This window comes from Panulirus ornatus, chromosome 7, assembly GCF_036320965.1.
Source record: "Panulirus ornatus isolate Po-2019 chromosome 7, ASM3632096v1, whole genome shotgun sequence".
Classification (NCBI taxonomy): Eukaryota; Metazoa; Arthropoda; class Malacostraca; order Decapoda; family Palinuridae; genus Panulirus; species Panulirus ornatus.
Window position 1 is genome coordinate 50,347,144 of NC_092230.1, and position 24,030 is coordinate 50,371,173.

Here is a 24,030-nt window from a genome sequence, read left to right on the forward strand (position 1 = left end):
GGTAAGAGAGATGTGTGGAAATAAAAAGAGCGTGGTTGAGAGAGCAGAAGAGGGTGTTTTGAAGTGGTTTGGGCACATGGAGAGGATGAGTGAGGAAAGATTGACCAAGAGGATATATGTGTCGGAGGTGGAGGGAACAAGGAGAAGAGGGAGACCAAATTGGAGGTGGAAAGATGGAGTGAAAAAGATTTTGTGTGATCGGGGCCTGAACATGCAGGAGGGTGAAAGGAGGGCAAGGAATAGAGTGAATTGGAGCGATGTGGTATACCGGGGTTGACGTGCTGTCAGTGGATTGAATCAGGGCATGTGAGGCGTCTGGTGTAAACCATGGAAAGCTGTGTAGGTATGTATATTTGCGTGTGTGGACGTATGTATATACATGTGTATGGGGGGGGTTGGGCCATTTCTTTCGTCTGTTTCCTTGCGCTACCTCGCAAACGCGGGAGACAGCGACAAAGTATAATAAAAAAATATATATATATATATATATATATATATATATATATATACAAATATACATATCTTTACATCTCAACATATACATATATATACACACAGAGACTTAAACATATATACACATGTACATAATTCATACTGTCTGCCTTTATTCATTCCAATCTCCACCCTGCCACACATGAAATAAAAAAAACCCTCCCCCCCTCATGTGTGCGACATAGTGCTAGGAAAAGACAACAAAGGCCACATTCGTTCACACTCAGTCTCTAGCTGTCATGTGATAATGCACTGAAACCACAGCTCCCTTTCCACATCCAGACCCCACAGAACTTTCGATGGTTTACCCCAGACGCTTCACATGCCCTGGTTCAACCCATTGACAGCACGTCAACCCTGATATATCACATTGTTCCAATTCACTCTATTCCTTGCACGCCTTTCACCCTCCTGCATGTTCAGGCCCCGATCACTCAAAATCTTTTTCACTCCATCTTTCCACCTCCAATTTGGTCTCCCACTTCTCCTTGTTCCCTCCACCTCTGACACATATATCCTCTTGGTCAATCTTTCCTCTCTCATTCTCTCCATGAGATCAAACCATTTCAAAACACCCTCTTCTGCTCTCTCAACCACACTCTTTTTATTACCACACATCTCTCTTACCCTATCATTACTTACTCGATCAAACCACCTCACACCACATATTGTCCTCAAGCATCTCATTTCCAGCACATCCACCCTCCTCCGCACAACTTTATCTATAGCCCACACTTCCCAACCATATAACATTGTTGGAACCACTATTCCTTCAAACATACCCATTTTTGCTTTCCGAGATAATGTTCTCGACTTCCACACATTCTTAACGCTCCCAGAACTCTTGCCCCCTCCCCCACCCTATGATTCACTTCTGCTTCCATGGTTCCATCCGCTGCCAAATCCACTCCCAGATATCTAAAACACTTCACTTCCTCCAGTTTTTCTCCATTCAAACTTACCTCCCAATTGGCTTGTCCCTCAACCTGACTGTACCTTATAACCTTGCTCTTATTCTCATTTACTCTCAGCTTTCTTCTTTCACACACTTTACCAAACTCAGTCACCAGCTTCTGCAGTTTCTCACACGAATCAGCCACCAGCGCTGTATCATTAGCGAACAACAACTGACTCACTTCCCAAGGTCTCTCATCCACAACAGACTGCATACTTGCCCCTCTCTCCAAAACTCTTGCATTCACCTCCCTAACAACCCCATCCATAAACAAATTAAACAACCATGGAGACATCACACACCCTTGCCGCAAACCTACATTCACTGAGAACCAATCACTTTCCTCTCTTCCTACAAGTACACATGCCTTACATCCTCGATAAAATCTTTTCACTGCTTCTAACACCTTACCTCACATACCATATATTCTTAATACCTTCCACGGAGCATCTCTATCAACTCTATCATATGCCTTCTCCAGATCTATAAAAGCTACATACTATTCTACATACTACATATTCTACATACTTCCTCCCCTATCCCTAGGGATAGGGGAGAAAGAATACTTCCCACGCATTCCTCAAGTGTGATAGAAGGCGACTAAAGGGGACGCAGGGAGTGCTCATCCTCCTCGAAGGCTCACACTGCGGTGTCTAAATGTGTGTGGATGTAACCAAGATGAGAAAAAAGGAGAGATATGTAGTATGTTTGAGGAAAGGAACCTGGATGTTTTGGCTCTGAGTGAAACGAAGCTCAAGGGTAAGGGGGAAGAGTGGTTTGGGAATGTCTTGGAAGTGAAGTCAGGGGTTAGTGAAAGGACAAGAGGAAAGGAAGGAGTAGCACTACCCCTGAAACAGCAGTTGTGGGAGTATGTGATAGAGTGTAAGAAAGTAAACTCTAGATTGATATTGGTAAAACTGAAAGTGGATGGAGAGAGATGGGTGATTATTGGTGCATATGCACCTGGTTATGACAAGAAAGATCATGATAGGCAAGTGCTTTGGGAGCAACTGAGTGAGTGTGTTAGTAGTTTTGATGCACGAGACTGGGTTATAGTGATGGGTGATTTGAATGCAAAGGTGAGTAATGTGGCATTTGAGGGTATAATTGGTGTACATGGGGTGTTCAGTGTTGTAAATGGAAATGGTGAAGATCTTGTAGATTTATGTGCTGACAAAGGACTGGTGATTGGGAATACCTGGTTTAAAAAGAGAGATATACATAAGTATGCATATGTAAGAAGGAGAGATGGCCAGAGAGCGTTATTGGATTGTTTGTTAATTGATAGGTGCGCGAAGGAGAGACTTTTGGATGTTAATGTGCTGAGAGGTGCATCTGGAGGGATGTCTGATCATTATCTTGTGGAGGCGAAGGTGAAAATTTGTTGAGGTTTTCAGAAAAGAAGAGAGAATGTTGGGGTGAAGAGAGTGGTGAGAGTAAGTGAGCTTGGGAAGGAGACGTTTGTGTGAGGAAGTACTTGGAAAGAATGAATACAGGATGAAAAAAGGTGAGAACAAAGGACATAAGGGGAGTGGGGGAGGAATGGGATGTATTTAGGGAAGCAGTGATGGCTTGCGCAAAAGATGCTTGTGGGATAAGAAGCGTGGGAGGTGGGCAGATTAGAAAGGGTAGTGAGTGGTGGGATGAAGAAGCAAGATTGTTAGTGAAAGAGAAGAGAGAGGCATTTGGACGATTTTTGCAGGGAAATAATGCAAATGAGTGGGAGATGTATAAAAGAAAGAGGCAGGAGGTCAAGAGAAAGGTGCAAGAGGTGAAAAAGGGCAAATGAGAGTTGGGGTGAGAGAGTATCATTAAATTTCAGGGAGAATAAAAAGATGTTTTGGAAGGAGGTAAATAAAGTGCATAAGACAAGAGAATCAATGGGAACTTCAGTGAAGGGGGCTAATGGGGAGGTGATAACAAGTAGTGGTGATGTGAGAAGGAGATGGAGTGAGTATTTTGAAGGTTTGTTGAATGTGTTTGATGATATGAGTAGCAGATATAGGGTGTTTTGGTCAAGGTGGTGTGCAAAGTGAAAGGGTTAGGGAGAATGATTTGATAAACAGAGAAGAGGTAGTAAAAGCTTTGTGGAAGATGAAAGCCGGCAAGGCAGCGGGTTTGAATGGTATTGCTGTGGAATATATTAAAAAAGGGGGTGACTGTATTGTTGACTGGTTGGTAAGGTAATGTATGTATGACTCATGGTGAAGTACATGAGGTTTGGTGGAATGCTTGCATAGTGCCATTGTACAGAGGCAAAGGGGATAAAGTTGAGTGCTCCAATTACAGAGGTATAAGTTTGTTGAGTATTCCTGGTAAATTATATGGTAGGGTATTGATTGAGAGGGTGAAGGCATGTACAGAGCATCAGACTGGGGAAGAGCAGTGTGGTTTCAGAAGTGGTAGAGGATGTGTGGATCAGGTGTTTGCTTTGAAGAATGTATGTGAGAAACACTTAGAAAAGCAAATGGATACATTTCCTCATATACATATATATAAACATACACAAATTCATATATATTTATTTATTTATTTTGCTTTGTCGCTGTCTCCCGCATTTGCGAGGTAGCGCAAGGAAACAGACGAAAGAAATGGCCCAACCCACCACCATACACATGTATATACATACACACGTAAATATACATACCTATACATCTCAATGTACACATATATATACACACACAGACATATACATATATACACATGTACATAATTCATACTGTCTGCCTTTATTTATTCCCATCGCCACCTCGCTACACATAGAATAACATTCCCCTCCCCCCTCATAGCTCCCTTTCCACATCCAGGCTCCACAGAACTTTTCATGGTTTACCCCAGACGCTTCACATGCCCTGATTCAATCTATTGACAGCACGTCGACCCCGGTATACCACATCGATCCAATTCACTCTATTCCTTGCCCGCCTTCCACCCTCCTGCATGTTCAGGCCCCGATCACTCAAAATCATTTTCACTCCATCTTTCCACCTCCAATTTGGTCTCCCACTTCTCCTCGTTCCCTCCACCTCCGACGCATATATTCTCTTGGTCAATCTTTCCTCACTCATTCTCATCATGTGCCCAAACCATTTCCAAATGCCCTCTTCTGCTCTCTCAACCACGCTCTTTTTATTTCCACCCATCTCTTTTACCCTTACATTACTTACTCGATCAAACCACCTCACACCACATATTGTCCTCAGACATCTCATTTCCAGCTCATCCACCCTCCTGCGCACAACTCTATCCATAGCCCACGCCTCGCAATCATACAACATTGTTGGAACCACTGTTCCTTCAAACATACCCATTTTTGCTTTCTGAGATAATGTTCTCGACTTCCAAACATTCTTCAAGGCTCCCAGGATTTTCGCCCCCTCGCCCACCCTATGATTCACTTCCGCTTCCATGGTTCCATCTGCTGCCAGATCCACTCCCAGATATCTAAAACACTTTACTTCCTCCAGTTTTTCTCCACTCAAACTTACTTCCCAGTTGCCGTGACCTTCAACCCTACTGTACCTAATAACCTTGCTCTTATTCACATTTATTCTTAACTTTCTTCTCTCACACACTTTACCAAACTCAGTCACCAGCTTCTGCAGTTTCTCACATGAATCAGCCACCAGCGCTGTATCATCAGCGAACAACAACTGACTCACTTCCCAAGCTCTCTCATCCTCTCTCATCCCCAACAGACTGCATACTTGCCCCTCTTTCCAAAACTCTTGCATTCACCTCCATAACAACCCCATCCATAAACAAATTAAACAACCATGGAGACATCACACACCTCTGCCGCAAACCTACATTCACTGAGAACCAATCACTTTCCTCTCTTCCTGCACGCACACATGCCTTACATCCTCGATAAAACTTTTCACTGCTTCTAACAACTTGCCTCCCACACCATATATTCTTAGTACCTTCCACAGAGCATCTATCAACTCTATCATATGCCTTCTCCAGATCCATAAATGCTACATACAAATCCATTTGCTTTTCTAAGTATTTCTCACATACATTCTTCAAAGCACACCTGATCTGTATGTTCAGGCCCCAATTTCTCAAAATCTTTTTCACTCCATCATACCACCTCCGGTTTGGTTTCCCACTTCTTGTTCCCTCCACTTTTGACACATGTATCTTCTTTGTCAATCTTTCCTCACTCATTCTCTCCATATGTCCAGACCATTTCAACACACCCTTTTCTGCTCTCTCATCCACACTCTTTTTATTTCAAAATGTCTCTCTTATCCTTTCATTACTTACTTGATCAAACCACCTCACACCACATATTGTCCTCAAACATTTCATTTCCAACACATTCTCCGTATTCCACTTAACCCTATCTATAGCCCATGCCTTGCAACCATATAATATTGTTAGAATTACTTTCCCTTCAAACATACCCATTTTTCTTTCCAAGATAACATAGTTTCCTTCCACACATTCTTCATTACTCCCAAAACCTTTGCCCCCCCCCCCCCCCCCCCCCCCCCCCCGTGATCAGTGTATGTAATCAGTGTATGTGTATTTATATGTATGTTGATATGTATATGTATGTATATGCACGTGTATTGGTGTTTATGTATATATATGTGTAAATGAGTGGATGGGTCTTTCTTTGTCCGTTTCCTGGTGCCACCTTGCTGACGCGGGAAACGGGGATCAAGTATGATAATGGAAAAAATATGTTTATTACACCCCAGTTGATATTGAGAAATACAGTATTATATAACCTGAAAACCCCTTCTTCAAGGCTGCATTTCAACCTGTAGCAGGGAAATGATGAACTTTATGGGAGTGAAAAGTTCTTTGAAGGGGTTGTACTCTGATGATGTAGCTTGTCAAAGGTCACTTTTTACTTGTGGTGTAACCTGAAGCTGGCAGAGTCCAGTAATGCTTTTAGAAATGTTCATGATATTATCGTAAGACTTTCTTTCCCCTAGATAATGATACCAGAAAGAGCTATAGAAGCTGCAAAAACAGCAGGTCAAGCTCCAGATGTATTCTATGCATTCCAGTTGCTTGAAAACACTGGTATTTGTATTGTCCCAGGCAGTGGATTTGGACAGCAACCAGGAACATACCACTTTAGGTCAGTAGTTAGTAAAGTTCTTGTAAATGGCAAAAATAATTTTCTGTTTCATTAGTATTACTTATGCTATTGGAAATGCAGTTCATGGCACACTGGTGATATACATTTGAGAATGTATTAGATATTTGTAATTTTCTTCCCCATTTGTGTATTTTTTTCATACCTGTTAGCTGTTTCCCGCATTAGCGACATAGTGGTAAAAACAGAGGACTGAGCCTCAGAGGGATATCCTTGCTTGGACCCCTTCTCTATTCCTTCTTTTGGAAAAATTAAAACAGGAAGGAAGGATTTCCAGCCCTCCTTTCCCTCTCCTTTTAGTTGCCTTCTGCAACACACAGGGAATATGTGGGAAGTATTCTTTCTACCTTATCCCCAGGGATAGGGGAGAAAAAAATAGGGATATGTTTATTTATCTATTATACATAATCGCTGTTTCCTGCATCAGCGAGGTAGCACCCGGAAACAGACGAAGAATGGCCCATCCACACACACACACACACACACACACACACACACACACACACACACACACACACACATGATCATGAGAGGCAAGTGTTTTGGGAGCACCTGAGTGAGTGTGTTAGCAGTTTTGATGCATGAGACCAGGTTATGGTGATGGGTGATTTGAATGCAAAGGTGAGTAATGTGGCAGCTGAGGGAATAATTGGTGTACATGGGGTGTTCAGTGTTATAAATGGAAATGGTGAAGAGCTTGTAGATTTGTTTGCTGAAAAAGGACTGGTGATTTGGAATACCTGGCCAGAGAGTGTTATTGGATTATGTGTTAATTGATAAGAGCATGAAATAGAAACTTTTGGATGTTAATGTGCTGAGATGTGCAACTGGAGGGGCGTCTGATCATTACCTTATAAAGGTGAAGGTGAAGATTTGTAGCTGTTTTCAAGAAAGAAGAGAGAATGTTGGGGTGAAGAGAGTGGTGAAAGTAAGTGAGCTTGGGAAGGAGACTTGAGTGAGGAAGTACCTGGAGAGACTGAGTACAGAATGGAAAAAGATGAAAGCAAAGGACGTAAGGGGAGTGGGGGAGGAATTTGATGTATTTAGGGAAGCAGTGATGGCTTGTGCAAAAGATGCTTGTGGCATGAGAAGCATGGGAGGTGGGCAGATTAGAAAGGGTAGTGAGTGGTGGGGTGAAGTGAAATTATCAATGAAAGAGAAGAGAGAAGCATTTGGAAGATTTTTGCTGTGGAAATGACTAGGAGATGTATCAAAGAAAGAGGCAAGAGATCAAGAGAAAGGTGCAAGAGGTGAAAAAGAGAGCAAATGAGAGTTGAGATGAGAGTATCATTAAGTTTTAGGGAGAATAAAAAGATATCTTGCTAGGAGGTAGATAAAGTGCGTAAGACAAGAGAACAAATGGGAACATCAATGAAAGGGGCTAATTGGGAGGTAATAGCAAGTAGTGGTGATGTGAGAAGGAGATGGATGGAGTATTTTGAAGGTTTGTTGAATGTGTTAGATGATAGAGTGGCAGATACAGGGTGTTTTGGTTGAGGTGGTGTAAGAAGTGAGAGGATCAGGGAGAATGGTTTGGTAAAGAGAGGAGAGGTAGTGTAAGCTTTGCAGAAGATGAAAGCTGGCAAGGTGGTGGGTTTGGATGGTGTTTCAGTGGAATTTATTAAAAAAGGAGATGACTGTGTTGTTGACTGGTTGGTGAGGATATTCAATGTATGTATGGCTCATGGTGAAGTGCCTGAGGATTGGCGGAATGCATGCATAGTGCCATTGTACAAAGGCAGAGGGGATAAAGGTGAGTGTTCAAATTACAGAGGTATAAGTTTGTTGAGTATTCCTGGGAAATTGTATGGAACGGTATTGATTAAGAGGGTGAAGGCATGTACAGAGCATCAGATTGGGGAAGAGCAGTGTGGTTTCAGAAGTGGTAGAGGATGTGTGGATCAGGTGTTTGCTTTGAAGAATGTATGTGAGAAATACTGAGAAGAGCAAATGGATTTGTATGTAGCATTTATGGATGTGGAGAAGACATATATTAGAGTTGATAGAGATGCTCTGTGGAAGGCATTAAGAGCATATGGTGGAAGGTAAGTTGCTATAAGCAGTGAAAAGGTTTTATCGAGGATGTAAGGCATGTGTTCGAGTAGGAAGAGAGGAAAGTGATTGGTTCCCAGTGAATGTTGGTTTGCAGCAGGGGTGTGTGATGTCTCCATGGTTGTTTAATTTGTTTATGGAAGGGGTTGTTAGAGAGGTGAATGCAAGAGTTTTCGAGAGAGGGCAAGTATGCAGTCTGTTGTGGATGAGAGAGCTTGGGAAGTGAGTCAGTTGTTGTTCACTGATGATACAGCATTGGTGGCTGAATTCGTGTGAGAAACTGCAGAAGCTGGTGACTGAGTTTGGTAAAGCGTGTGAAAGAAGAAAGCTGAGAGTAAATGTGAATAAGAGCAAGGTTATTAGGTACAGTAGGGTTGAGGGACAAGTCTATTGGGAGGAAAGTTTAAATGAAGGAAAACTGGAGGAAGTGAAGTGTTTTAGATATCTGGTAGTGGATTTGGCAGCGGATGGAACCATGGAAGCGGAAGTGAGTCACTGGGTGGAGAGGGGTCAAAGGTTCTGGGAGCGTTAAAGAATGTGTGGAAGGCGAGAACGTTTTCTCGTAGAGCAAAAATAGGTATGTTTGAAGGAATATTGGTTCCAACAATGTTGTATGGTTGTGAGGCATGGGCTGTAGATAGGGGTGTGTAGAGGAGGGTGGATGTGTTGGAAATGAGATGTTTTAGGACAATATGTGGTGTGATGTGGTGTGATGTGGTTTGATCGAGTAAGTAATGAAAGGGTAAGAGAGGTGTGCAGTAATAAAGAGTGTGGTCGAGAGAGCAGAAGAGGGTGTTTTGAAATGGTTTGGTGATATGGAGAGAATGAGTGAGGAAAGAATGACCAAGAGGATATATGTGTCTGAGGTGGAGGGAATGAGAAGTGGGGGACCAAATTGGAGGTGGAAGGATGGAGTGAAAAAGATTTTGAGTGATCGGGGCCTGAACATGCAGGAGGGTGAGAGGCGTGCAAGGAACAGAGTGAATTGGAACGATGCGGTATACTGAGGTCGACATGCTGTCATTGGATTGAACCAGGGCATGTGAAGTGTCTGGGGTAAACCATGGAAAGTTTTGAGGGGCCTGAATGTGGAAAGGGAGCTATGGTTTTGGTGCATTACACATGACATCTAGAGACTGAGTGTGAACGAATGTGACCTTTGTTGTCTTTTCCTAGCACTACCTCACACGCATGTGGGGGGAAGGGGGGTGCCATTTCATGTGTGGCAGGGTGGTGGTGGGAATGAATGAAGGTAGCTTGTATGAATATGTATTATTATTATTATTATACTTTGTCGCTGTCTCCCACATTAGCAAGATAGTGCAAGGAAACAGATGAAAGAATGGCCCAACCCACCCACATACACATGTATATACATACACGTCCTGACACGCACATGTACATACATATACATGTCAACATATACATATATATACACACACAGACATATACATATGTACACGTGTACATAATTCATACTGTCTGCCTTTATTCATTCCCGTTGCCACCCGCTACGCATGAAATGACAACCCCCTCCCCCCCACATGTGTGTGAGGTAGCACTAGGAAAGACAACAAAGGCCACATTCATTCATACTCAGTCTCTAGCTGTCATGTACAATGCACCGAAAACACAGCTCCCTTTCCACATCCAGGCCCCACAAACCTTTCCATGGTTTACCCCAGATGCTTCACATGCCCTGGTTCAATCCAATGACAGCAGGTCGACCCCGGTATACCACATCGTTCCAGTCTACTCTATTCCTTGCACGCCTTTCACCCTCCTGCATGTTCAGGCCCCGATCACTCAAAATCTTTTTCACTCCATCCTTCCACCTCCAATTTGGTCCCCCACTTCTCATTCCCTCCACCTCTGACACATATATCCTCTTGGTCAATCTTTCCTCACTCATTCTCTCCATGTGACCAAACCATTTCAAAACACCCTCTTCTGCTCTCTCAGCCACACTCTTTCTATTACCACACACCCCCTCACCCTTTCATTACTTACTCGATCAAACCACCTCACACCACATATTTTCCTCAAAAATCTCATTTCCAACACATCCACCATCCTCTGCACAACTCTATCTGTAGCCCACGCCTTGCAACCATATAACATTGTTGGAACCACTATTCCTTCAAACATACCCATTTTTGCTTTCCAAGATAACGTTCTCGCCTTCCACACATTTTTCAATGCTCCTAGAACTTTCGCCCCCTCCCCCACCCTATGACTCACTTCCTCTTCCATGGTTCCATCCACTGCCAAATCAACCCCCAGATATCTGAAACACTTCACTTACTCCAGTTTTTCTCCATTCAAACTTTCCTCCCAATAGACTTGTCCCTCAACCCTACTGTGCCTGATAACCTTGCTCTTATTCACATTCACTCTCAGCTTTCTTCTTTCTGCAGTTTCTCACCCGAATCAGCCACCAGCGCTGTATCATCAGCAAACAACAACTGACTCACTTCCCAAGCTCTCTCATCCACAACAGACTGCATACTTGCTCCTCTCTCGAAAACTCTTGCACTTACCTCTCTAACAACCCCATCCATAAGCAAATTAAACAACCATGGAGACATCACGCACCCCTGCCAGAAACCGACATTCACTGAGAACCAATCACTTTCCTCTCTTCCTACTCGTACACATGCCTTACATCCTTGCGTCCCACACCATATATTCCTAATACCTTTCACAGAGCATCTCTATCAATTCTATCATATGCTTTCTCCAGATCCATAAATGCTACTTACAAATCCATTTGCTTTTCTAAGTATTTCTCACATACATACTTTAAAGGAAACACCTGATCCACACATCCTCTACCACTTCTGAAACCACACTGCTTTTCCCCAGTCTGATGCTCTGTACATGCCTTCACCTTCTCAATCAATACTCTCCCATATAATTTCCCAGGAATATTCAACAAAAATATATCTCTCTAATTTGAACACCCACCTTTATCCCCTTTGCCTTTGTACAATGGCACTATGCAAGCATTCTGCCAATCCTCAGGCACCTCACCATGAGTCATACATACATTGAGTAACCTTACCAACCAGTCAACAACACAGTCACCCCCTTTTTAAATAAATTCCACTGCAATACCATCCAAACACGCTGCCTTGCCAGCTTTCATCTTCCGCAAAGCTTTTACTACCTCTTCTCTGTTTACCAAATCATTTTCCCTAACCCTCTCACTTTGCACACCTTCTCGACCAAAACACCCTATATCTGCCACTCTGTCATCAAACACATTCAGCAAACCTTCAAAATACTCACTCCATCTCCTTCTCACATCACCACTACTTGTTATCACCTCCCCATTAGCCCCCTTCACTGATGTTTCCATTTGTTCCCTTGTCTTACACACTTTATTTACCTCCTTCCAAAACATCTTTTTATTCTCCTTAAAATTTAATGATACTCTCTCACCCCAACTCTCATTTGCCCTCTTTTTCACCTCTTGCACCTTTCTCTTGACCTCATGCCTCTTTCTTTTATACATCTTCCAGTCATTTGCATTATTTCCCTGCAAAGTTCGTCCAAATGCCTCTCTCTCGTCTCTTTCACTAATAATCTCACTTCTTCATCCCACCACTCACTACCCTTCCTAATTTGCCCACCTCCCTTGCTTCTCATGCCACAAGCATCTTTTTCACAAGCCATCACTGCTTCCCTAAATACATCCAATTCCTCCCCCACTCCCTTTATGTCCTTTGTTCTCACCTTTTCCCATTCTGTACTCAGTCTCTCCTGGTACTTCCTCACACAAGTCTCCTTCCCAAGCTCACTTACTCTCACCATTCTCTTTACCCCAACATTCTCTCTTCTTTTCTGAAAACCTCTACAAATCTTCACCATCGCCTCCACAAGATGATGTTCAGACCAAGATAATGATCAGACATCCCTCCAGTTGCACCTCTCAGCACATTTAACATCCAAAAGTCTCTCTTTCGCAAGCCTATCAATTTATACGTAATTCAGTAACGCTCTCTGGCTATCTCTCCTACTTACATACGTATACTTATTTATATCTCTCTTTTTAAACCAGGTATTCCTAATCACCAGTCCTTTTTCAGTGCACAAATCTACAAGCTCTTCACCATTTCCATTTACAACACTAAACACCCCATGTACACCAATTATTTCCTCAACTGCCACATTACTCACCTTTGCATTCAAATCACCTTTCACTATAACCTGGTTTCGTGCATCAAACCTACTGACACACATACTCAGCTTCTCCCAAAACACTTGCCTCTCTTGATCTTTCTTCTCATGCCCAGGTGCATGTGCACCAATAATCACCCATCTCTCTCCACCCACTTTTAGTTTTACCCATATCATTCTAGAGTTTACTTTCTTACACTCTATCACATACTCCCACAACTGCTGTTTCAGGATTAGTGTTACTTGCTCTTGTCCTCTCACCAACCCTTGACTTTACTCCCAAGACATTCCCAAACCACTCTTCCTCTTTACTCTTGAGCTTTGTTTCACTTAGAGCCAGAACATCTAGGTTCCTTTCCTCAAACATACTACCTATCTCAACTTTTTTCTCATTTTGGTTACATCCACACACATTTAGACACACCAATCTGATCCTACGAGGAGGATGAGCACTCCCCGCTTGACTCCTTCTGTTTTCCCCTTTAGAAAGTTGAAATACAAGGAGGGGCGGTTTTTTTAGCACCCTACTCCCGTCCCCTTTAGCCGCCTTCTACGACACGTGAGGAATTCATGGGAAGTATTTTTTCTCCCCTATCCCCAGGGATGTATGTACTTGTGTTTATATGTATAGGTATGCTTTTTTCTAATTATTATTATACTTTGTTGCTGTCTCCTGCGTTAGCTAGGTAGCGCAAGGAAATAGATGAAAGAATGGCCCAACCCACCCATAGACACATGTATATATATAAATGTCCACACATGCACATATACATACCTTACATCTCAACGTATACATATATATACTCACACAAACATATACATATATACACATGTACATTATTCATATTGTCTGCCCTTATTCATTTCCATTGCCACCCCGCCACACATGAAATGACAACCCCCCTCCCTCCGCATGTGCACGAGGTAGTGCTGGGAAAAGACAACAAAGGCCACATTCATTCACACTTAGTCTCTAGCTGTCATGTATAATGCACCAAAACCACAGCTCCCTTTCCACATCCAGGCTCCACAAAATTTTCCATGGATTTACCCAAGACACTTCACATGCCTTGGTTCAATCCATTGACAGCACATCGACCCCAGTATACCACATCGTTCCAATTCACTCTATTCCTTGCACACCTTTCACCCTCCTGCATGTTCAGGCCCCGATCACTCAAAATCTTTTTCACTCCATCTTTCCACCTCCAATTTGGTCTCCCACTTCTCGTTCCCTCCACCTCTGACACATATATCCTCTTTGTATATGTATATGTATGTATACTTTGAAATGTATAGGTATGTATATGTGCATGTGTGGGGTTTATGTATATGCATGTTTATGTGGGTGGGTTTGGCCATTCTTTCGTCTGTTTCCTTGCGCTACCTTGCTAACACGGGAAACCAACAAAGTATAATAGAAAAATTTTTTTTATTTTTATTATGATACTTTGTCGCTATCTCCCACGTTAGCAAGGTAGTGCAAGGAAACAGATGAAAGAATGGCCCAACACACCCACATACACACCCACACACGCTCTTATACATACCTATACATTTCAGCATTTACATACATATACATACACAGACATATACATATATTCACATGTACATGTTCATACTTCCTGCCTTCATCCATTCTCATCGCCACCCCGCCACATATGGAATGGCACCCCCTCCCCTTACATGCTCGACGTAGCGCTAGAAGGAAAAGACAACAAAGGCCACATTCATTCACACTCAGTCTCTAACTGTCATGTGTAATGCACCGAAACCACAGCTCCCATTCCATATCTAGGCCCCACAAAACTTTACATGGTTTTCCCCAGACACTTCATATGCCCTGGTTCAATCCATTGACAGCACATCAACCCTGGTATACCACATCGTTCCAATTCACTCTATTCCTTGCACGCCTTACTCCCTCCTGTATGTTCAGGCCCCGATCGCTTACAATCTTTTCCACTCCATCCTTCCACCTCCAATTTGGTCTCCCACTTCTCCTCGTTCCCTCCACCTCTGACACATATATCCTTTTTTTCAATCTTTCTTCACTCATTATCTCCATATGATGAAACCATTTCAATACACCCTTTCCTCTTTCTCAACCACACTCATTTTATTACCACACATCTCTCTTACCATTTCATTACTTACTCAATCAAACCACCTCACACCCCTATTGTCCTCAAACATTTCATTTCCAAAACATCCACCCTACTCTGCACAACCTTATCTGTAGCCTGTGCCTCGCAACCATATAACATCGTTGGAACGACTATTCCTTCAAACATACCCATTTTTGCTCTCCGAGATAATGTTCTCATCTTCCACACATTCTTCAAAGCTCCCAGAACCTTTGCCCCCCTCTCCCACTCAGATATCTAAAACACTTCACTTCCTCCAATTTTTCTCCATTCAAACTTACTTCCCAATTTATTTGTCCCTCAACCCTACTGAACCTAATAACCTTGCTCTTATTCACATTTACTCTCAGCTTTCTTCTTTCAGAAACTTTACCAAACTCAGTCATCAGCTTCTGCAGTTTCTCACCCGACTCATCCACCAACGCTGTATCATCAGCGAACAACAGCTGACTCACTTCCCAAGCCCTCTCATCTACAACAAAACTGCACAGTTGCCCCTCTCTTCAAAACTCTTGCATTCACCTCCCTAACCACTCCATCCATAGACAGCCATGGAGGCATCACGCAACCCTGCTGCAAAACAACATTCACTGGGAACCAGTCACTTTCCTCTCTTCCTACTCATACACATGTGTTGCATTCTCAATAAAAACTTTTCACTGCTTCTAGCAACTTACCTCCCACACCACATACTCTTAATACCTTTCACAAAGCATCTCTATCATCCCTATCATATGCCATCTCCACACCCATGAATGCTACATACAAATCCATTTGTTTTTCTAAGTATTTCTCATACGTTCTTCAAATGTGCTGAGAGGTACAACTGGAGTGATGTCTGATCATATCTTGTGGAGGCGAAGGTGAAGATTTGTAGAGGTTTTCAGAAAAGAAGAGAGAATGTTGGGGTGAAGAGAGTGGTGAGAGTAAGTGAGCTTGGGAAGGAGACTTGTGTGAGGAAGTACCAGGAGAGACTGAGTACAGAATGCAAAAAGGTGAGAACAAAGGACATAAGGGGAGTGGAGGAGGAATGGGATGTATTTAGGGAAGCAGTGATGGCTTTTTCAAAAGATGCTTGTGGCATGAGAAGCATGGGAGGTGGCCAGATTAGAAAGGGTAGTGAGTGGTGGGATGAAGAGGTAAGATTATTAGTGAAAGAGAAGAGAGAGGCATTTGGATGATTTTTGCAGGGAAATAATGCAAATGAGTGGGAGATGTATAAAAGAAAGGGACAGGAGGTCAAGAGAAAAGTGCAAGAGGCAAAAAAGAGGGCAAATGAGAGTTGGGGTGAGAGTGTATCATTAAATTTTAGGGAGAATAAAAAGATGTTTTGGAAGGAGGTAAATAAAGTGTGTAAGACAAGGGAACAAATGGGAACATTAGTGAAGGGGGCTAATGGGGAGGTGATAACAAGTAGTGGTGATGTGAGAAGAAGATGGAGTGAGTATTTTGAAGGTTTGTTGAATGTGTTTGATGATAGAGTGGCAGATATAGGGTGTTTTGGTCGAATGTGGTGTGCAAAGTGAATACTTAATGAACTTATACCTTTGTAATTTGAACATTCACCTTTATCCCCTTTGTCTTTGTACAATGGCACTGTGTATGCATTCTGCCAATCCTCAGGCACTTCACCATGAACCATACATACATTGAATATCCTTACGAACCAGTCAACAACACAGTCACCCTCATTTTTTTTTTTTATAAATTCCACGGCAATACCATCAAAACCCGCCGCCTTACCAGCTTTCATCTTCTGCAAAGCTTTCACTACATCTTCTCTGTTTATCAAACCATTATCCCTAACCCTCTCACTTCGCACACTACCTTGACCAAAACACCCTATATCTGCCACTAGATCATCAGACATTCAATAAACCTTCAAAATACTCACCCCATCTTCTCACTTCACCACTACTTGTTATTACCTTCCCAATAGCCCCCTTCACCAATATTCCCATTTGTTCTCTTGTCTTATGCACTATTTCCTCCTTCTAAAACATCTTTTTATTCTCCCTAAAATTTAATGATACTCTCCCACCCCAACTCTCATTTGCCCCCTTTTTCAACTCTTGAACTTTTCTCTTGACCTCCTGCTTCTTTCTTTAATACATCTCCCAGTCATTTGCATTATTTCCCTGCAAAAATCATTCAAATGCCTCTCTCTTCTCTTTCACTAACAGTCTTACTCCTTCATCCCACCACTCACTACCCTTTCTAATTTGCCCACCTCCCACCTTCCTCATGCCACAAGCATCTTTTGCACAAGCCATCTTTGCTTCCCTAAATGTATCCCATTCCAACCCCCACTCCCCTTATGTCATTTCTTCTCACGTTTTTCCATTCTCTATTCAATCTCTCCTCGTACTTCCTCACACAAGTTTCCTTTCCAAGCTCACTTACTCTATTCACTCTTATCATCCCAACATTTTCTCTTTTTTTCTGAAAACCTCTACAAATCTTCTCCTTCGCCTCCATAGTTAATGATCAGACATCCCTCCAGCTGCCCCTCTCAGCACATTAACATCCACAAGTCTGTCTTTCACATGCCTATCAATTAACATGTAATCCAATAACGCTCTGGCAATCTCTCCTGCTTACATCCTTATACTTACGTATATCTCTCTTTTTAGACCAGGTATCCCCAATCACCAGTCCTTTTTCATCACACAAATCTACAAGCTCTTTACCATACCCAAATTCAACACTGAACACCCCATGTACACCATTTAATCCCTTAACTGCCACATTACTTACCTCCGCATTCAAATCACCCATCACTATAACCAGTTCTCATACATCAAAGCTGCTAACACACTCGCTCAGCTGCTCCCAAAACACTTGCCTCTCATGATCTTTCTTCTTGTGACTAGATACATAGGCACCGATAATCACCCATCTCTCTCCATCCATTTTCAGTTTTATCCATATCAGTCTAGAGTTTACTTTCTTACACTCTATCACATACTCCCACAACTCCTGCTTCAGGAGTAGTGCTACTCCTTCCTTTGCTCTTGTCCTCTCACCAACCCCTGACTTTACTCCCAAGACATTTCCAAACCACACTTCCCCTTTACCCTTGAGCTTCATTTCACTCAGAGCCAAAGCATTCGGGTTCCTTTCCTCAAACATACTACCAATCTCTCCTTTTTCTCATCTTGGTTACATCCACTTACATCTATACACCCCAAAAGAGTATGGTTGAGAGAGCAGAAGAGGTTATGTTGAAAGGGCTTGGACATATGGAGAGAATGAGAGAGAAAAGATTGACAAAGACGATATATGTATCAGAGATGGAGGGAACAAGGAGAAGCGGGAAATCAGATTGGAGGTGGAATGATGGAGTGAAAAAAGATTTAAAGCATTTGTGGCCTGAACATACAGGAGGATGAGAGGCGTGCAAAGAATAGAGTGAATTTGAACATTATAATACACTGAAGTCAATATGCTGTCAATGGACTGAACCAGAGCATGTGAAGTGTCTGGGATAAACCATGGGAATGTCTATGGGGCCCAGATGTGGATAGGGAGCTATGGTTTCATTGCATTACACATGACAGATAGAGACTGAGTGTGAATGAATGTGGTCTTTTTGTCTGTATTCCTGGCACTACTTTATTGTGGGGTGGGGTAGCAGCAGGAATGGATGAAGTCAAGCAAGTATGAATATGTACATGAGTATGTATGTAATGTCTGCGTATGTGTACGTATATGTGTGTATATGTTGATATGTTTTTGTATGTATATGTACGTATGTGTGCACTTATGTGTATATGTGTGTATATGAGTGGATGGGCCATTCTTCGTCTGTTTCCTGGTGCTACCTCACTGATGTGGGAAAGAGCCATTATGTATCATAGATAAATAAATGATATAGTCTCTCTCTGCTTTATATGATATTAAGTGGTGTCTAAGAAATCTGCACTGAATGCCATATAGTTGACCAGTTGAGAGCAGGTACAGTGATGGAGTAGCACCCTTTTACCATAGATATATTTTTGCTGTAATCTCTTTTTGCACTGACTAGAGGGAGTGCATTGTCTTAGAAAATGGGAAGGTAGAGTGGATTGCTTGTATCTGGACTGCCAGAAAGCATTTTACTGATTACCACATGGGAGGCTGATTAAGAAGCTGGCCAGAAAGTGTGAGTGGATGTACAACCTATTAACTAATGGATCAGAACATGTAGTTTGAAATCTAACCGTCTACAGTGGCTCCATAGTAAAAGGCACAGCCCCACAAGGAACTGTATTTGTACACTTCCTGTTCTTCATTCTTACATCTGACATCGGCACAAACATGAGCTGCATTTCCTTGTCATCCTTTGCAGATGATACAGGAATGAATATGAAAATCATATTGACAGATGGTGCCAAAAGGCTATAAAGAGACATAAGCAAAGTTTTTAATTTAGCAACTGAGAACAATCTTCTTTTCAGAGCAGATAGATTTGATCTCTGGTATGAAGAAATCAGAAACAACTCAGAATACTGGATAGACACAAATGCTGCCAGAAACCAGTGAATAATGATTTGCACAATTGCAGATTTGTAACCAGTGATGTTTGGAGTTGATGCTACTGTGATCAGGCTAATCATTGGGGAAAGTTTTCTAATTCCAGGACCTCAATGGGATACTCTAGATTTCTAGAGTATCCAAGTCTCGCCCTGCCTTCTCATGGTGACCTCATTAATACACCCTTTAGGGGTGGAGCTAAAGGGGAGGCATTGCCTAACTCCATCAAGGCAATCCTTTTAAATACAAGCAGACATGATAGGTTATATGAATGCAAAACAGGGATGTGATGAAATTGGTGAGATGGTAAATGGGGAGAGAATGGAAGGTATCTTGATGTTTGTGCTGTTAGGGGTTTGTTCCTTACAAACACATTTCTTTTGTACAAGATGATCTACAGATATACATGGGTGAGGGATTATGAAGAATAGCAAAAGGCTTTCATTGACTATGTGGCATTGGATGAAAGATTGAGAAGGACTGTGGTAGAAGCTAGAGTTGTGAGAGGATTCTTCGGAGGTTCTTGTGGAATGAGGATCAGGAAGAAGTGGAGGTATGGTATAAGGAAGAATGGAAAAAGAGGGAAAAGTGTTGACGAGTGAGAAGATGAATAAAAGAAATGCAGGGAGGAGTATGAAGTGAAGGTAATTGAAAGTTTAAATGGAAGTGCAATGATGTAGGTATGCAATCATGTATGAATGAGGTGTTTAAGATGTTCAGAGAAACACCATTAAAGGTTGTAGAATTAGTAGTTGGATACAAGGTCATGAGAAAAAGGAATAAAAAGGGCTGTGGAAGAGAAGAAAAATCATGTGGTAGATTGCTTGTTATGATTGTACAAGTGGAAATTCAAAGAAGGAGGGAAGAATATGAAATATATGACTGGACTGTTAAGAAGCTGATAGAGGAAAGCAAAGAAAGAGTAGATGAAGATTTTGGAAGTAAGTTGAGTGAAGTTTCAGGATAATAAGAAATTATACTCGAAGCAGTTGAAAAAGGAAAGAGTGAAAACTTTAATAGGAGAAGTAAGGACAGGGAGTTGCTGAATCATAAGGAGGAAGTGCAGGGAAGATGGAAAGTGTATTGTCAGTAACTGTTGAATGTGGTAGAAGGTGAGGCAGCACATGAGTAAGGAAATAATTGGCAAACTGTTTGCAGTGTATATGAAGCCAAAACTAAGATATGCCTCTCAGTTTTGGACATCACCCTTAAAGAAGTGCAAAGAACTAGTAGTAAAGGATCAGAGGAGGGCAACATAGGTGGTACCAGAATCAAGAAAGCCATATTACAGTGATAGATTAGAGGTGGCCATAAATTTTCCTACCAAGAAAGAGAGAAGAGTAAGGGGTGAATTGATCAAAACTCTTTGGTTTAGATAGACCAGTTTAATGATAACAACAGTGAACAGTTCTTTGAAAACATACAATCACTGAAAATCAGAGGTCATAGCCAGAAATTAAGAAAGACGCTTAAATAGAAAAGCATAATGTGAAATAATTATATAGTTTCAGATTAATGGATGAATGTAGTAAGCTAAGTGGTGAAATTAAGAATGCTGACAACATGCAAAAGGTTAAGAATTTGTTTGTTTGGGGAGATAGTTCAAAAGATAGGGGCCCCATTAAACTAGAATACCTCCCCTGTACTGTAAACTAAGATAATGATGTGTGTAATCAAGCAAGGGTTTCCATTACATCTGTTCTTTCATTCATATTTTGTCTGTATTTATATTTTCATTAAAATTTTGCTTCTCTGCAAGCAATTCACATTCTTCTGTTGTTTTGACTTGCTTGATTTATAATGTGCGTATCTTCCATGTCAATTTTTCAGTTTTTCATTCTTCTTTCTCAGAACCACCATCCTGCCCCAAGAAGAGATGCTTAGGACCATGCTTGAAAAGTTCCACGAGTTCCATGTTAATTTTCTTAAGCTTTATGAGTAAGCAGTTCCTTCAACAAAATTTTTTTTGTATATGCTTGTAAGTATTAAAAATGGGCTTAAGGTTGACATTTGTAGTGTTATCATATAGATAATATTACTGCAGGGCATGATTGGATTGTTGATGTGCTGTCAGTGGATTGAACCAAGGCATGTGAAGCATCTGGGGTAGACCTGGATGTGGAAAAGGAGCAATGGTTTTGATGCATTATACATGACAGCTAGAGACTAGGTGTGAATGAATGTGGCCTTTTTATCTTTTCCTGGCACTACCTTCCTGGGGGAGGGGGGATGCTGTTTCATGTGTGGCGGGGTGGCGATGGGAATGGGTGAAGGCAGCAAGTATGAACATGTACATGTGTATATATGTATATGTCTATGGATGTATGCATTGAAATGTATATGTATGTTATGGGCTTTTATGAATATATATGTGTGCATAGGAGTAGGCAAATGCAAGGTGGCATCAGCTACTATCAAGAAACTTAAAAGGGAATATTTTGAAAGGAGGTTCATAGTGTGAAAAAACGAGAGAAGGACTGTTGACTATGTTCACTGATAGGGTAGTAGATATGGGATATTTGGATGTGGAGGTGATGCAAGGGAAGAGAGTCATGGTGAATGGTTTAATGAAAAGTGAAGTGGTGGTGGCTGCAAAGCAGCTGGAGCAAATGGGACTGCAAATGAATTTTTGAAGAAAGGGGGTGACTGTGTTGTTGATTAGTTAGTTAGGAGTTTCATTGTATGTATGGATCTTGATTAGGAGTCAGAGTAGTGGCAAGATGCATGTATAGTATCATTGCTTAGAGGCTAGGGCGTAAAAAGTGAATGTTTGAAATACAGAGGAACAAGTTTATTGAGTGTACTGGATAAGTTGTATGGAAAGATATTGATTGAGAGGGTAAAGACACGTTCAGAGCATGATGAAGAGAAACAGTGTAGTTTCAGGAATGGTAGGGGATATGTGTATCAGGTGTTTGCTTTGAAAAATGTGTAAGAAATAGAGAAAGAGAGGGATTTGTTTCTGGCATTAATGGCTCTGGTCAAACTACATGATTGAAATCTTTGTTAAACATGTTACAAATAAATGGTATGGGAAGAAGGTAATTGGAAACAGTGAGAAATTTTTACTGAGAGTAAGGGGTATGTGCAAGTAGTTTAAGAAGATGAGTGGTCCCAGATGAAGGTGTGTCTCTGGCAAGGGTGTCATGTTATCTGTCTGTATCTCTGATGAATGTTCCAGTTGGAACTCCCTCAAAGGGATGACCATGGCAACAGTCTCTCCATAATTGAAGAACTTCAGTTCCACTTCTTATCCTTTATTGTCTTAACCTTAATAGGTCATTGGCAGAGGGCAAGTCTAGTGCAGTGTTTGCAGAGGCTCCTACCTAATATTCCAAATGACTACTTATATCTAATGCTTCTGTCTACTATTTTTTTTTATTTCTTGTTTTGCTTTGTCGCTGTCTCCTGCGTTAGCAAGGTAGTGCAAGGAAACAGATGAAAAAATGGCCCAACCCACCTACATACACATGTATATACATACATGTCCACACACGCAAATATACATATCTATGCACCTCAGCGTATACATATATGTACACACACAGACATATACATATATACACATGTACATAATTCATAATATCTGCCTTTATTCATTCCCATCACTACCCCACCACATATGAAATAACAACCACCTCCCCCCCTTATGTGTGTGAGGTAATGCTAGGAAAAGACAACAAAGGCCACATTCGTTCACGCTCAGTCTCTAGCTGTCATGTAATGATGCACCGAAACCACAGCTCCCTTTCCACATCCAGGCCCTACACAACTTTCCATGGTTTACCCCAGACGCTTCACATGCCCTGGTTCAATCCATTGACAGCACGTTGACCCCGCTATACCACATCATTCCAATTCACTCTATTCCTAGCACTCCTTTCAACCTCCTGCATGTTCAGGCCCCGATCACTCAAGATCTTTTTCACTCCATCTTTCCACCTCCAATTTGGTCTCCCACTTCTCCTCGTTCCCTCCACTTCTGACACATACATCCTCTTTGTCAATCTTTCCTCAGTCATTCTCTCCATGTGACCAAACCATTTCAAAACACTCTCTTCTGCTCTCTCAACCACACTCTTTTTATTTCCGCACATCTCTCTTACCCTATTATTACTTACTCGATCAAATCACCTCACACCACATATTGTTCTCAAACATCTCATTTCCAGCACATTCACCCTCCTCCGCGCATCTCTATCTATAGCCCATGCCTCGCAACCATATAACATTGTTGGAACCACTGTTCCTTCAAACATACCCATTTTTGCTTTCCAAGGTAATGTTCTCGACTTCCACACATTCTTCAACGCTCCCAGAACTTTTGCCTCCTCCCTCACCCTATGATTCTCTTCCGCTTCCATGGTTCCATCCACTGCCAAATCCACTCCCAGATATCTAAAACACTTCACTTCCTCCAGCTTTTCTCCATTCAAACTTACCTCCCAATTGACTTGTCCCTCAACCCTACTGTACCTAATAACCTTGCTCTTATTCACATTTACTCTGAGCTTTCTTCTTTCACACACTTTACCAAACTCAGTCACCAGCTTCTGCAGTTTCTCACA

The 24,030-nt window shown here is 41.8% G+C and overlaps 1 protein-coding gene across 2 annotated transcripts in view; it reads left to right on the forward strand.

The window, feature by feature from the left end:
- The window catches only part of LOC139749636 (alanine aminotransferase 1-like), a 269,611-nt gene that overhangs the window by 200,912 nt on the left and 44,669 nt on the right, over positions 1-24,030 (forward strand). For both annotated transcript variants that reach the window (XM_071663791.1, XM_071663790.1), the window contains exons 11-12: positions 6,400-6,548; positions 21,314-21,440. In XM_071663791.1, coding sequence (XP_071519892.1) covers positions 6,400-6,548; positions 21,314-21,404 — 240 coding nt within the window. In that variant the 3' untranslated portion in view covers positions 21,405-21,440. The remainder of the gene's footprint in view (positions 1-6,399; positions 6,549-21,313; positions 21,441-24,030) is intronic.